The 13,159-nt window shown below is 48.3% G+C and overlaps 1 protein-coding gene across 3 annotated transcripts in view; it reads right to left on the reverse strand.

Moving 5' to 3' along the window:
- NKAIN1 (sodium/potassium transporting ATPase interacting 1) overlaps positions 1-13,159 on the reverse strand; it is a gene marked incomplete at its 3' end in the record, with an annotated part of 62,111 nt that overhangs the window by 6,219 nt on the left and 42,733 nt on the right. For 2 of the 3 annotated variants that reach the window (XM_083512256.1, XM_083512257.1), the window contains exons 2-4: positions 12,553-12,690; positions 10,010-10,090; positions 1,184-1,381 (exon numbers count right to left, since the gene is read on the reverse strand). In XM_083512256.1, the coding sequence (XP_083368382.1) occupies positions 1,184-1,381; positions 10,010-10,090; positions 12,553-12,690 (417 nt within the window). Of the gene's footprint in view, positions 1-1,107; positions 1,382-10,009; positions 10,091-12,552; positions 12,691-13,159 lie in introns of all 3 variants that reach the window. The other variant, XR_014528296.1, reaches the window with a different exon arrangement.

Consider the following 13,159-nt stretch of genomic DNA (forward strand, 5'->3'; position numbering starts at 1 on the left):
ATGGAGGAAATAATAGTTCTCTTTAAGCATCCTAGTCCCAAGCCATTTTCACCAGCACCCTTGAACTGAGCTCCAAGGTGCACCAGAAGCCACTGCACACCAGTTAAAAACAGGAGCCGTGCGCTCCTAATTTAGAGGAAAACAGTACGAGAGAGAGGATCAATCACTCCCCCACCCCTCCTTCACTGATCAAACAAGGAGCCTCCACAACTGCATTTCGTAAGAGAAACAATATCAATAAAACATCTTCCAGCATAGCTAGCAGTTTGGCCTTAACCTCAAGGTTGAGTTCTGGGTCTGTTGCTTTTCATTCTTGCTTTCCATCCTCTAGGACATATGATTTGCTCTCTCAATACCAATTATTTTTGCACTATGTTCATTTCCCTGTGTATGTTTCCCTGTGTCTTTGCCCTCCTTCATTTGTCAAAATAAATAAAAAAAATCGTTTTGCCTTTGTGCTATTTCTTTTTAAGGATCTCCTTGCTTGTATTTTAAGGAATGTCAGCTCAGAAGGATGCCCCACGGAATACAGCAGACTTACTCCTAGGTAAGTGTGCAGAGAGAATTGCAACCCAACTGTTTATCCCACAGTCCATTTCTCAACCTTCTGCATCTTTCATTCTAGACAGGATCACCGTTTCCCTTTTTTTTCTCATGCCAGGGATTTAGGAACTGAACTCAACATGACTAATTGGTCTAGAAATGCACTGTCAAGTGTCTGGTGAAGAAATTAAATTTTATTTTGATGACTTTTTTTTTCAACTGGGGAATGGGTGGATAGGGCTTGAAGCCCCTCAAATTTATCTACACCTCCAGTCTCACCTTCCCAAAGACAGGTTGCTGTTACTTTTTCATTTCATACAAACTTGCAGGGAGCAAATTGGAGACTGCTAGTAACACAAAGTGCCAGGGAACTGAAATGGAATGCTTGGCTTCTTGGCAGATTTCTTTTTAAAGTCGAAAGTAAACAAATAAATACAGACATTTTAATATGCTCTTCCTAGCCAGAAAACCTCTGTGGCTCCCCAGACAAAAAGAAAGGAATCAGAAGCAAACCCATTCTATAAGTCTAGTGTTTATGGGTGTGAAATTTGTGGGCAGAATCACCTTCAGTGTCTCAGTTGTTTTTTAGGGATCAGTGTGGTGGAAGAGTCAGCTGGAGACGGATGCTGGTACCACCTACCGCAAGGAATATCTGCATTGCACTGCTCACCACCTCAATATACTGATAATCAAGCAAGCACCCAGTGACTGTGATGACGTGATGGTCTTCAAGGGCCAGATTGGAGTTCATCACCGGGGTCACCAGGCAACCAGGCCCGTTCTCCATCCACCATGAGCGATGCAGCGATGTGTTAAAGGTCATGATGAAGTCTCGGTCCTAAGGAAGCAGGACACAGGAAAGCAAGATAATAATAATAATAATAATAATTTATTTATACCCCACCCACTCTGGGTGGCTCCCAATAGAATAATAATAGCGATAGAAGATCAAACATTAAAAATTTCCCTAAACAGGGCTGCCTTCAGATGCCTTCTAAAAGTCAAATAGCTGTTTATTTCCTTGACATCTGATGGGAGGGTGTTCCACAGGGAGGGTGCCACTACCGAGAAGGCCCTCTGCCTGGTTCCCTGTAACCTCATTTCTCGCAGTGAGGGAACCTCCAGAAGGTCCTCAGAGCTGGACCTCAGTGTCTGGGCTGAACGATGGGGGTGAAGACTCTCCTTCAGATATACTGGGCCGAGGCCATTTAGGGCTTTAAAGGTCAGCCCCAACACTTTGAATTGTGCTCAGAAACGTACTGGGAGCCAATGTAGGTCTTTCAAGACTGGTGTTATATGGTCTTGGTGGCCACTCCCAGTCACCAGTCTAGCTGCTGCATTCTGGATTAGTTGTAGTTTCCGAGTCACCTTCAAAGGTAGCCCCATGTAGAGTGCATTGCAGTAGTCAAAGCAGGAGATAACTAGAGCACGCACCACTCTGGCGAGGCAGTCCGCGGGCAGGTAGGGTCTCAGCCTGCATACCAGATGGAGCTGGTAGACAGCTGCCCTGGACACAGAATTGACCTGTGCCTCCATGGACAGCTGGGAGTCCAAAATGACTCCCAGGTTGCACAGCTGCTCCTTTGGGGCACAGTTACCCCATTCAGGACCAGGGAGTCCTCCACACCAGCCTGCCCCCTGTCCCCTGTCCCCCCAAAACAGTACTTCTCAGTACTCAGTCCTCAAAGCAAGGATCTATGTCACTGCCACCTAGAAACCTAAAATTCTATGCATGTGTAGGAAATGTTCTTCCGAGTTGGCGAAACTCATTCGACAATATAAATAAATAGTAGTAGTAGTAGTAGTAGTAGTAGTAGTAGTAGTAAAAACCCTTGCCAGAGCTTCTGTCCCTCCATCCGCAGTAGAACACAATATTGACTGCAGGGCTCTAGTCGCAGAAGGGATTTCTGCCTTGCTTTGTTTACCTGCCAGGACCTTCAATAATCAAGTCAGCCCAGCTTCACAACCAGCCAGCAGAACATATTACGAGACAGCTGCCCCTGTATGGCTGCCTCCTGGCACTGGCCTTTCAGAGGGAGCTTTCAGGGAGAGATGCATTCCATCCATCTGCCACGATTGTCCCGGAGCATTTAACAAAGGCAACAGAGGTTCTCATGACAAGCTGTGATTCCCAACTACAGGCTCCAGAAACTCAGATCAAATTGGCATGGCTGAGGTCGTTCTGACTCTCTGGAGCCACAAGGAAAAGTAGCTGGTGGCGGAAGTCATGGAGCGTTGGCAGAAGCATATGGAACAGTTTCCAAGTGCCCACTTACAACACCAAATGCATCACTGCATTCAGCAGTGTTATTTTCTATGGATGCTTTGAGCCTGCCCCCCCAAAAAAAGCAAAAGCTGAATGTTGCATCAAAATTCTAAATGAATGAATGAATGTGCAAGAGACTATGAATGAAGAGACTATTATTCTCCTTGGGCATATTCTACTACTACTACTATTTGTAATACTATTACCAATTACTATTACTATTGGACACGAGTGACACTGTGGTCTAAACCACTGAGCCTCTTGGGCTTGCCAATTGGAAGGTCAGTGGTTCGAATCCGTGCAATGGGGTGAGCTCCCGTTGCTCTGTCCCAGCTCCTGCCAACCTAGCAGTTTGAAAGCACACGTGTGCAAGTAGATAAATAGGTACTGCTGTGGCAGGAAGGTAAATGGCGTTTCTGTGTGCTCTGGTTTCCATCACGGTGTCCCGTTGTGCCAGAAGTGGTTTAGTCATGCTGGCCACATGACCCGGAAAGCTGTCTGTGGACAAACGCCGGCTCCCTCGGACTGAAAGCAAGATGAGCACCACAACCCCATAGTCACCTTTGACTGGACTTAACCATCCAGGGGTCCTTTACCTTTTTTACCTAATATTATTACCATTACTATTACTGTTATACCCCACCCGGTCAGATGGGGCAGGGAACCCACTGAGTTCTTCCTGGGTTGCAAATATATCCAGTGAATGTTATAATGAACTACTTGCATTTTGAAAGTGGGAATTGCCACAAAACACCGTAGTGTGGAGTGCTCCTGCTTAGGGTTCCAACCACACCTGCCCTGTTCCAGAACACTCTATTCCAGTGTTTGCCAACCACTGTTCCGTGGCACACTAGTGTGCCGCGAGATGTTGCCTGGTGTGCCGCGGGAAAAATTTAAAAATTCGAAAGATTTTTTTTTTTAAAGGTCAAATTTTCGATTGGGGCGCCGTCACTAGATGACCCCTGGGGTTCCCTCCCTCCCTCCCACTCTGTGCCTCCCTCCTCCTCCTCCTCCTCCTCCGCGGAGGCCCTTCCTGGCTCTCGGCCAAGGCTTGGCGGCTGCCACTCACTCACTCGCTCGCCCACCCGTCCCTCCATCCCTGCACCCGGCCTCTCCCCCTCCGTCCCCGGCGCGGGGGCTGCCAGGATCCGTAGTCCCCTCGCCCTTGGGCTCCGTGCCCGTGCGGGGTGCGCGAACTACGTTTCCCAGTGTGGCCTGGCGGGCCGGGCGTTTTGTTTGAAGCGCTCTTCTCCCGGCCATGGAATGAGCGCAGCGGCGGCGGCTGGGCGGGCAGGGGCTCTTCCGCGCAGACCCCGCGCAGCCTGCCTGCGCCCCCGCGGAGATCGGGCGGCAGGATGGAGCCTGGGGATCCCCGCGGAGGCTGCCCCCCAGGTAGGGCTGCGTCGGGGGGGGTTATTTTTGCAATGCTGCATCCGCGCCGGAGGGGACGCATCGGACCGCGGGGAGACCCCTTGGCGGGCGTGCAAGGCAATGCATGCGTGCAGGCGTTGCATGGAGTGCAGTGCAATGCAATGGCAACGCGGCGCCCTGCATGCATGCATGCAACTTCCACCGGCGCTCCGGACTTGGCAGGTGAGGGGGGTCCCCAGTGGGCGGCAGAGAGAGCCGGAAGGGCGAAGGGGAGCCAGGGGGGAGCAGCGCTGCTCCCCGAGCCGAGCCCGGGGGGAAACTTCGGCGTTGTTGCGCCGGGTGTTGGAAGCGGAGGCTGGCGGGGGCCCCTCACCTGCAAAACCTGGTCGCCTCTCATATATTTCGTGCATTGCATTCATCGCCCGCTTTCTCCTCCAAGGAGCTCCCGGGGGCACGTGTGGTTCTCCCCGTGTTATCCTCGCAACAACAGCCCTGCGAGGTGGGTCAGGCGAGTGGCCCAAGGGAGCACCCAGGGATTGTCCTGGCCAGGTGGGGTGATTTGAACCCTGCTCTCTGCCCGGTCTTTGTCCTCATTTAGCCCCCCACATGTGCATGACTGTGCATGACTGAGGTTTTCCCCCCTCGTCTTGGCTATGGTGTGAGTCTGTGCTGTTAATTAATGGGGTTCTGCCTTCGGAGAAGATGAGCCAGCCCTCAAGGAGGTGATTATGTAATTTGCTAGCAATTCATGTCCCTCCCGGCGTGACGCTGCGCGCTGACGTCACGGGGCTGTAATGGTGGTGTGCCTCGAGATTTTTTTCATGAAACAAGTGTGCCTTTGCCCAAAAAAGGTTGGGAAACACTGCTCTATTCCATCCTCACCACCTGCAACATTCAGTCCATATTCTGTGGGCACTGGCTGGCTTGTGGGAGGGTCTTTTCCCACTAGGATTTTTTCTCCAAGCTCTTTTTGTACTTCTGCAAACCCTGATGACACCCCAAACCTGTTGACGAATCACTCCTGACTGTGAATGGTGCTGTTTGGGGATACAGAAGTCTCCAATCTTGGAGAATGAGTTATCTATGGATATATGGTGGTGGTTTCCAACCAGTGTGCTGTGGTATCCTGGGGTGCCTTGAATGATGGCACCCCAAGATACCATCTGTTTCCCTCTGTCCCTCTTTCCTTCCCTCTCTCCTCTGATGTCCCCTTGTGTCTTTGCCTCTTTGTTGCAGCAGCCCTAGCTACAAGCTCCCCAGGAGAATGGTGCCTCTGGGGCTGGCCAGGGGTGCTTCCCAGGCCTCTGGGTCAGTGTGAGGAGGCACCTCTCTTTGGGGCAAGGGGGGCAGCAACTGCAGCTGCCCAGAGGACTCCCAAGAACAGGGGAGGGGAGAGGAGGCTGAGGGAACACTCCACAAGGGGAGGGTCTTTGAGAAAGGATGAGAGGCTGCCAGCTTTGTAGGCAAGGGTCTCCTGAGCCCCACAGGGGTGCTGCAGAAAGCATGTAGTTGGTTAAGGGAGCCGCAGACTCAAAAAGGTTGAAAACCTCTGATACTGTATATGGGATCTGCTTAACATGTCCACTTCCTTGCACTTCTGGTTAGGACTGGCAATATCTTCCATCAAAAACCCTGAAGAGCTGGTCAATCCTGAGCTAGATGGACGAAGAGGCCACAGCTTTCCATTCTCCTTTTTATGCTTCCTTTAGAATGAGATGGGCCACAGATTGGATAAGCAAACACACACACAAAAACCCTCTTTCTTGCCTCCAGCAAGGCCTAGGGCAACTGTGGCTCCCCGGATGGAACCAGGACACAGTCTAAATATTACACACACACACACACACACACACACGCATGTGGGAAAGGCTCGTTCTGAAATATGATCGAGACAGTAGTGCCGGTTTTGGGCTTCCTTCCAGGAACGGCTGGCTCTAATCAATATGTCTGGCCTGTTCAGCAAAACAGAATAGAAAAAAGAAGACAATTTGACAAAGGGCTTTCGTTTCACTTTCAAGAGCTGCTTTCATCACAGATACAGCTCCAGGACAAGCTCCTTGTTTGAAATCTCTTCACAAAGGTGATTGTCCTAAAAGCTAGTCCTTCTAAGGAGCATATGACACAAGCTGCCCCCCGCCCCCTGCAATCCAGAGGTGCCTTCATGATTATTTGTGCTCCTGATAGCACCAGGCTAGTTCTACATGGTCCTGCTTTCCAAACTGTTGGTGCCTGCAAAGGTTTGGGGGCAGACACCCTGCTTGAATTGAAATCAGTGCATGTAGCGTCCTGTTGAAGCCCTGCAACATTTTATTTCACATTTGTTTCAGTGGCAGTGGTGAGTTGCCCCACTTTTATTGCACTCCAGTTCAAAAAGTGCCCCCTGCAGATGGCAGCAATGGAGTAGCACTGGGGAAGCATCACAGCACAACTAAAGAATGTCTGCATGGTCCAGTATAAATCCATCGCTAATGCAATATTATTACATCAGTGGCGTGGTGCAGAATACACTGGTCGGGAGGGGTCCAGGGACTCTCAGGAGTAAGAAGCTCCTGGGCACATGATAGTCAAAAGTGTTCCAGTGTAGCCTCCCAAGTGCATCGGGTCACTGCTGCCTCTAGCTCGAGGCTGAGCTCAGCCTTCATGGCTAGTAGCCATCAATAGCCCTCTCCTCCGTGAATTTGTCCTATCTTCTTTTAAAGCCATTCAAGTTGGTGGCCATCACTGCCTCCTGTGGCAGGGAGTTCCATAGTTTAACTATGCATTGCATGAAGAAATATTTTCTTTTATCTGTCCTGAAACTTCTGACATTCAGCTTCATTGGATGTCCACAAGTTCTGGTCTTCTGAAAGAGGGAGACGTTTTCTCTCCCTGTGCCATGCCAAATTTTATTAGCTTCTATTGTGTCACCTTTTCAAAGGCATGTCCAAAGCCGGTTTCGGGGGTCTAATCGAGCCTGCTGGTTGATTTAATCCGGCCCCCATGGCAGTATATGTCCTGGGGTGAAAAAAGCTCAACAACTTTGGTCGGCCCACACGCATGTTCACTTCATCAAATCTGGCCCTCTTTGAAAAAAGTTTGGGCACCCTTGCGAATCTAAACTAAAAAGTCCCCAACATTGCAGCCTTTCTTCATAGGGGAGTCTCTTCCTCCTCTTAATGATTTTGGTTCCAAACCAAAGGTTTTCCAAACCTTTTCCAATTCTACAACGTCCTTTTAAGGCGAGGCAACCAGAACTATACACAGATCCACATTTTTAAGACCTTAAGTTTGCCTTCCCCAACTTGGTGCCTTCCAGAAGTTTGGAACGACAACTCCCATCAGCTGCAACCAGCCGCTGCTCCAATCCTGCTGGCGCTTTTGCACCGCGCAGCCTCTCTGTCACCTCTTCCTCCTTGTAAGCAACAGCTGCCCATCTTCTGAGAAGATAGTATAGTGTTTCTGTCCCCCACCACAAAGAGAGCTGCTTCTGGGTTCAGCATCAGGTTCAGTCCCCAGCATCTCCAGGTGGGATTGGAAATGTAGCCAGTCCAAAATCCTGGATATTATCGGCTGGTCGGTGCAGGCAATTCTGAGCTAGATTGACCAATGTACTCACTTGGTTTAAGGTAGCTTCCTATGCTCTTTTGTTGACTGGGGGCCAATTGCCTCCCTCCCCCTTTTTATATATAATTTTTATCAAATTTTCTGTTTTACAATTTAGAATCTAAATTGACAACCTTAATATATCAGTGACTTCCCTTCTTCTCTTTCCATGGTTCATTTTGCATATCATAGATCCCTGCATATTTTATATAAACTAAGCCATTCAGTATTCCATTGTTACTTCCATCAAAACTTATTTACACTATTGAATTTACCTTAAAGCTGCCAACGTTTTCAAGTGTACACAATTACTCCCCATATATTCAATAAACATTTTCCAATCTTCTTTAAATGAATGCTCTTCTTGTTCTCTTATTCTATAGGTTAGATCCGCAAGCTGCGCATATTCCAACAGTTTAAGTTGCCATTCTGGCCAAATGCCTTTCTGTGTAGCACTTTAACCTGTTTACAAGCACTGAGGAGTGACGCCTGCCACTCCACAAAACATCAACCCTGTTGAAAATGACTTCCTTATGCCAGCATTAAGTAGGGCAGATGCAACTGACTGTGTGATTCTGCTAAAGATCTAAAACGCACAACAACATTTAGATATTTTGCCATCTGCTCAGTAACAAATGCATTGATCCCCTCAAGGAAGATACTCAGAAGGGCTTCTAAAGATTGATCAGGAAACCATCTTACATCCTCTTATTATGTGACTCTGGAATGGCTACATGGACAGTATGTCTTACACGGAACAGTGTGCTATAGTGATTAGTGTTGGACTAGGACCTGGGAGTCCAGGGTTCAAATCCCCACTCAGCCATGAAGCTCATGGGGTAGCCTTGGGCCAGTCACTCACTCTCAGCCTAAACTACCTTGCAGGGCTATTGTGATGATACAATGAGGAGGACTATGTACACCAGGCATAGGCAAACTCGGCCCTCCAGGTGTTTTGGGACTACAACTCCCATCATCCCTGACCACTGCTCCTGTTAGCTAAGGATGATGGGAGTTGTAGTCCCAAAACATCTGGAGGGCTGAGTTTGCCTATGCCTGGTGTATACCATCTTGAACTTCCTGGAAAGGTGGGATGCAAATGTAATAATACAGAAAATATCGCTGCCCCATCCACACCCAACTTCCAGTGTGACACACGAGGGTTTGGACTGGACCCTAAAATTAATGCATGGTATCAAACTAAGTTTTACTCAGAGTAGGCTCATTGAAATTAAGATGAATGACTATGTTAGGTCCATTAATTTCATAATTTACTTGTGTCTACTCTGAAGAAAACTTAGTTGAATTACCACCCAATAAACAGGTATTGATCCAGCACTAAGGTCCAGCCAAATGTTTCCTCCCTTCCACCCACTAGCATTCTCACTCCCTTGCAAACCTTCTCAGCTTTCCCCTAGACGCAGAGTAATTTGCTAAACAAAAGTGGAAAGTCAGCTGTTCAGTCCCATTCTGCCTTCCTAGTAGAACAGCATGAGTAGACAAGGACAATAGAGATTTTAAAAAAGACTGGGAACCATTTATGTTGTATTTACGGAACCAATGTAAAGAAATGGACTCACTAGTAGGTTTTGACTAAACACTTACAACTAACAAAGTAAATATAGAAGCTATAAAGATGAGGTTAAAGTGAGAAGACTATAACCATATTTAATTTAAAGAATATAATATTGAAGCACAGTATTGCAAGCAGGGGGAGAAAAAACCAGAAGGGGAAGTTGAGGGAATTCATGGGGGGGGGGAGTTAATTTGTTATTACTTGTTATGATATGATTGTGATAAAAATGTAAAAACCAATAAAAATTATTTGAAAAAAGAAAAAAGAACAGCATGAGTATTTTAGACTGGGGATTTAACCATTCATTCCTTGCAGCATGTTCACATCCCACTAAAAGTCTTGCTCCTTGGGGAGGAAGGTGCACACGTTCCGAAAGTATAAGAAAGAAACTGCCAAACCCCTCGATTTATACTGCACGGCAATGTTTTGGATTTCCCCGCTGGCCTGACGAGTTGATTCTGCTTGGCTACATCAGCACCAGCGAGAGGAGGAATGAATTTCCCCCAAATGGCGGTGGCACTTTCCTGACATGCAAGCCACCTCCTGAACTCCCATCTCTATTTGACTGAGCAATTGCAGTGCAAAAATGATGGATGGAAAAGCCTTGGGTTGTCAGGCGGATCAGTGGTTCGAGAAGGGCGTGCACTCGGTATGATTACAGAGGTAATTACCTGTGAAAGGTGTCCGACTTCCAGGTAAAAGCAGATGATGAATGCATTCCATCCAACCCAAAGCACGAGCCACACTGCATACTGGAGAGAAGGAGAGAAAGGGGCAGAGCGACAGTTAACAATACACTGTGGGGTGAGCTGCTCTAAAGACATGTTCTGGCTATCCATCAGTCTGGTGTTTTTTTGTGTGTTTCTTCAGGGGAAGCAACCGTGGTGTAGGGGTTAGAGCAGGGGTCAGCAAACTTTTTCAGCAGGGGGCCGGTCCACTGCCCTCAGACCTTGTGGAGGCCCGGACTATATTTTTCTTTTTTTGGGGGGGGGGGAGAACGAATTCCTATGCCCCACAAATAACCCAGAGATGCATTTTAAATAAAAGGACACATTCTACTCATGTAAAAACACCAGGCAGGCCCCACAAATAACCCAGAGATGCATTTTAAATAAAAGGACACATTCTACTCATGTAAAAACACCAGGCAGGCCCCACAAATAACCCAGAGATGCATTTTAAATAAAAGCACACATTCTACTCATGTAAAAACACGCTGATTCCCAAACCATCTGCAGGCTGGATTTAGAAGGCGATTGGGCCGGACCTGGCCCCCGGGCCTTAGGTTGCCTACCCGTGAGTTAGAGCAGGGGTCAGCAAACTTTTTCAGCAAGGGGCCAGTCCACTATCCCTCAGACCTTGTGGGGGGCCGGACTATATTTTGGGTGTGTGTGTGTGAAATGAATGAATTCCTATGCCCCACAAATAACCCAGAGATGCATTTTAAATAAAAGGACACATTCTACTCATGTAAAAACATGCTGATTCCCAGACTGGCCACGGGCCAGATTTAGAAGGCGATTGGGCTGGATCTGGCCCCCGGGCCTTAGGTTGCCTATCCATGGGTTAGAGTATTGAACTGAGTCCTGGGAGACTGGGGTTCTAATCCCCACTCAGCTATGAAGCTCAGTGGGTGATCCTCGGACATTCACTGCCTCTCACCCTAGCCCACCTCACAGGGTTGTAGCAACCGAAGACTGTGAACCTGGATAAGTTCGAGCAAGCCAGACTTCATCCGTTAATGAAGATCTGCCCCAGCCTTGTGTCATAAGATCCAATAACCCTTCTCCCCTTCAAATCCCCACACAGATTATGTTTCTCATGAAGCGGCTATTGGCAAGCTTAAATATTTACCCTATTCTTTCCCTCAGGATCCATTGGCATAGGCGCCGACTCCATGGGGCCTGAGGGGGCCCGAGCCCCTTCAAAAATTCGTTTGGGGGGGCTCTGCCCCCCCAATAATTTAAGAAAATTATTAGTTATATTATGCTTTGTAAAATCACAAAATTATGTTGGTATTTTTTTATTTTCCTTGTTTGACGATAGTTACCTTTTAAAATACATTCAGTAATGAGTTAAAACAAATAATTATTACGGTAGTAAGCAGGTAACTGAAAAGAATGGTGTGAATCATGATAGTGTTCTCGGGCGTCCCTCCAGCAGAGCGCCACCGCTGTGGACCCCGCCTCCTCCCCACCTGCTCCCTCGCCCAGCCAGCCGCGCGCCCTAGCCGGAGAGCCCCGGCCGTCCCCGTCGCGCAATCGGCTGGATCTCCCTTCAGCAGGCCGTGCTCACAACTCAGCCCAGGGACCCCCCAGCAGCGGATCTCCGGCCCAGCTGAAGAATCCGGCAACAAGCCCCCTCCTCCCCAATCGCTCCGCCGAAATACGCTCCAAAACCCCCCAGATAGGCCGCCGGCCGCCAAGTCTTGTGGCGCCCTGAGCGAGGGTCTCTCCCCAACACCGCCACCTCGAACTGCGTTCTCCCGGCTACCCGAGCGAACCAGCAGCAGGACCCCGGTATGGGCCCCCCCCCAATATTTTTTATAAGTCGGCGCCCCTGTCCATTGGTACTTGGAACCAGAGCTCAGTGAGACTTTCTCTGGAGAGGAGAAACACATTTGTGTGGCTGTCCTCAGCATAGATCATGGGGAGACAGCACCCCCTAAGGACAAATCTGCAAGGATTTACCTTATTTTTCACTCTATAAGGCAGACTTTTTCCCTCCTAAAAAGTAAGGGGAAATGTGTGTGTGTGTCTTATGGAGCGAATGCAGGCTGCACAGCTATCCCAGAAGCCAGAACAGCAAGAGGGATCGCTGCTTTCGCTGCGCAGCAATCCCTCTTGCTGTTCTGGCTTCTGGGATTCAGAATATTTTTTTCTTGTTTTCCTCCTCCAAAAAATAGGTGCGTCTTATGGTCTGGTGCATCTTATAGAGCGAAAAATGTGGTACTTCAGCTTGAATAGTGAAAACTGCACCCCCAACTTTTGATTCCTTGACTTTCTGGTCTGGTGGGAGCTGGAGTCCAAACCACTCTGAGGTTGTTCCTTTTTTTTTTTACAGTCAGGAGATTATATATTTATTTCATAAAATGTATGTAACACCTGGAGCGCCACATATTCCCCATCCTTGTTGTTGGGGCTGTTGGAAGTCCAAACAACATCGGGGGGGGGGAGCACCAAAATGGCTATTCCTGGCTATCCATTGTACTTACCAGTATGAGGTATTTGGATCTGTACTGAATGGTGCCAAAGACGCCCAGGATGACAGCCATGATGTGTAAAAAATTAGCCAGGATGGGCACCCACTGGTAGCCCAGAAAGTCGAATATTTGCCTCTCCAGGGCTGCGATCTGTAAGAGAGGGAGTGGGGAAGGGTGAGGACAGAGCAGAGACTTACTCATTCTGCGGCATCTCTCAGAACATGCCCCTACCACATACACACACCAAAAAAAGTAGCAAAGTTACAGGCACATAATTAATGAGAAATCCCACAGACTATTAGTTACAGACAGAGATGTTGGAGTGATTCATTGGCCAGTGTCGAGCAAATACATCACAGCGCAAGAGGATTCATTAGGAATAATCACGGTCTGAAGGGAGGTGTGAGCACAGGAAAGATATAAAAGGGTAAGCAAGATCAAAAGATGAGGGAAGCACTCCAATTACATGGGGAGGAAGGGAAGGAAATAGGGAGCTAATGCTTTGTATCTCTTGTGGAACTCCCTCCCCCCCCACCTTAGCAAACGGCTTCAGAAAGCAACAGGGGATATGGCCAAATGAATTTCAGTCATGACAAATGTAAGGTTCTGCACTTAGGCA

This window comes from Podarcis liolepis, assembly GCF_965112155.1.
Source record: "Podarcis liolepis genome assembly, chromosome: 7".
NCBI classification, from domain to species: domain Eukaryota; kingdom Metazoa; phylum Chordata; class Lepidosauria; order Squamata; family Lacertidae; genus Podarcis; species Podarcis liolepis.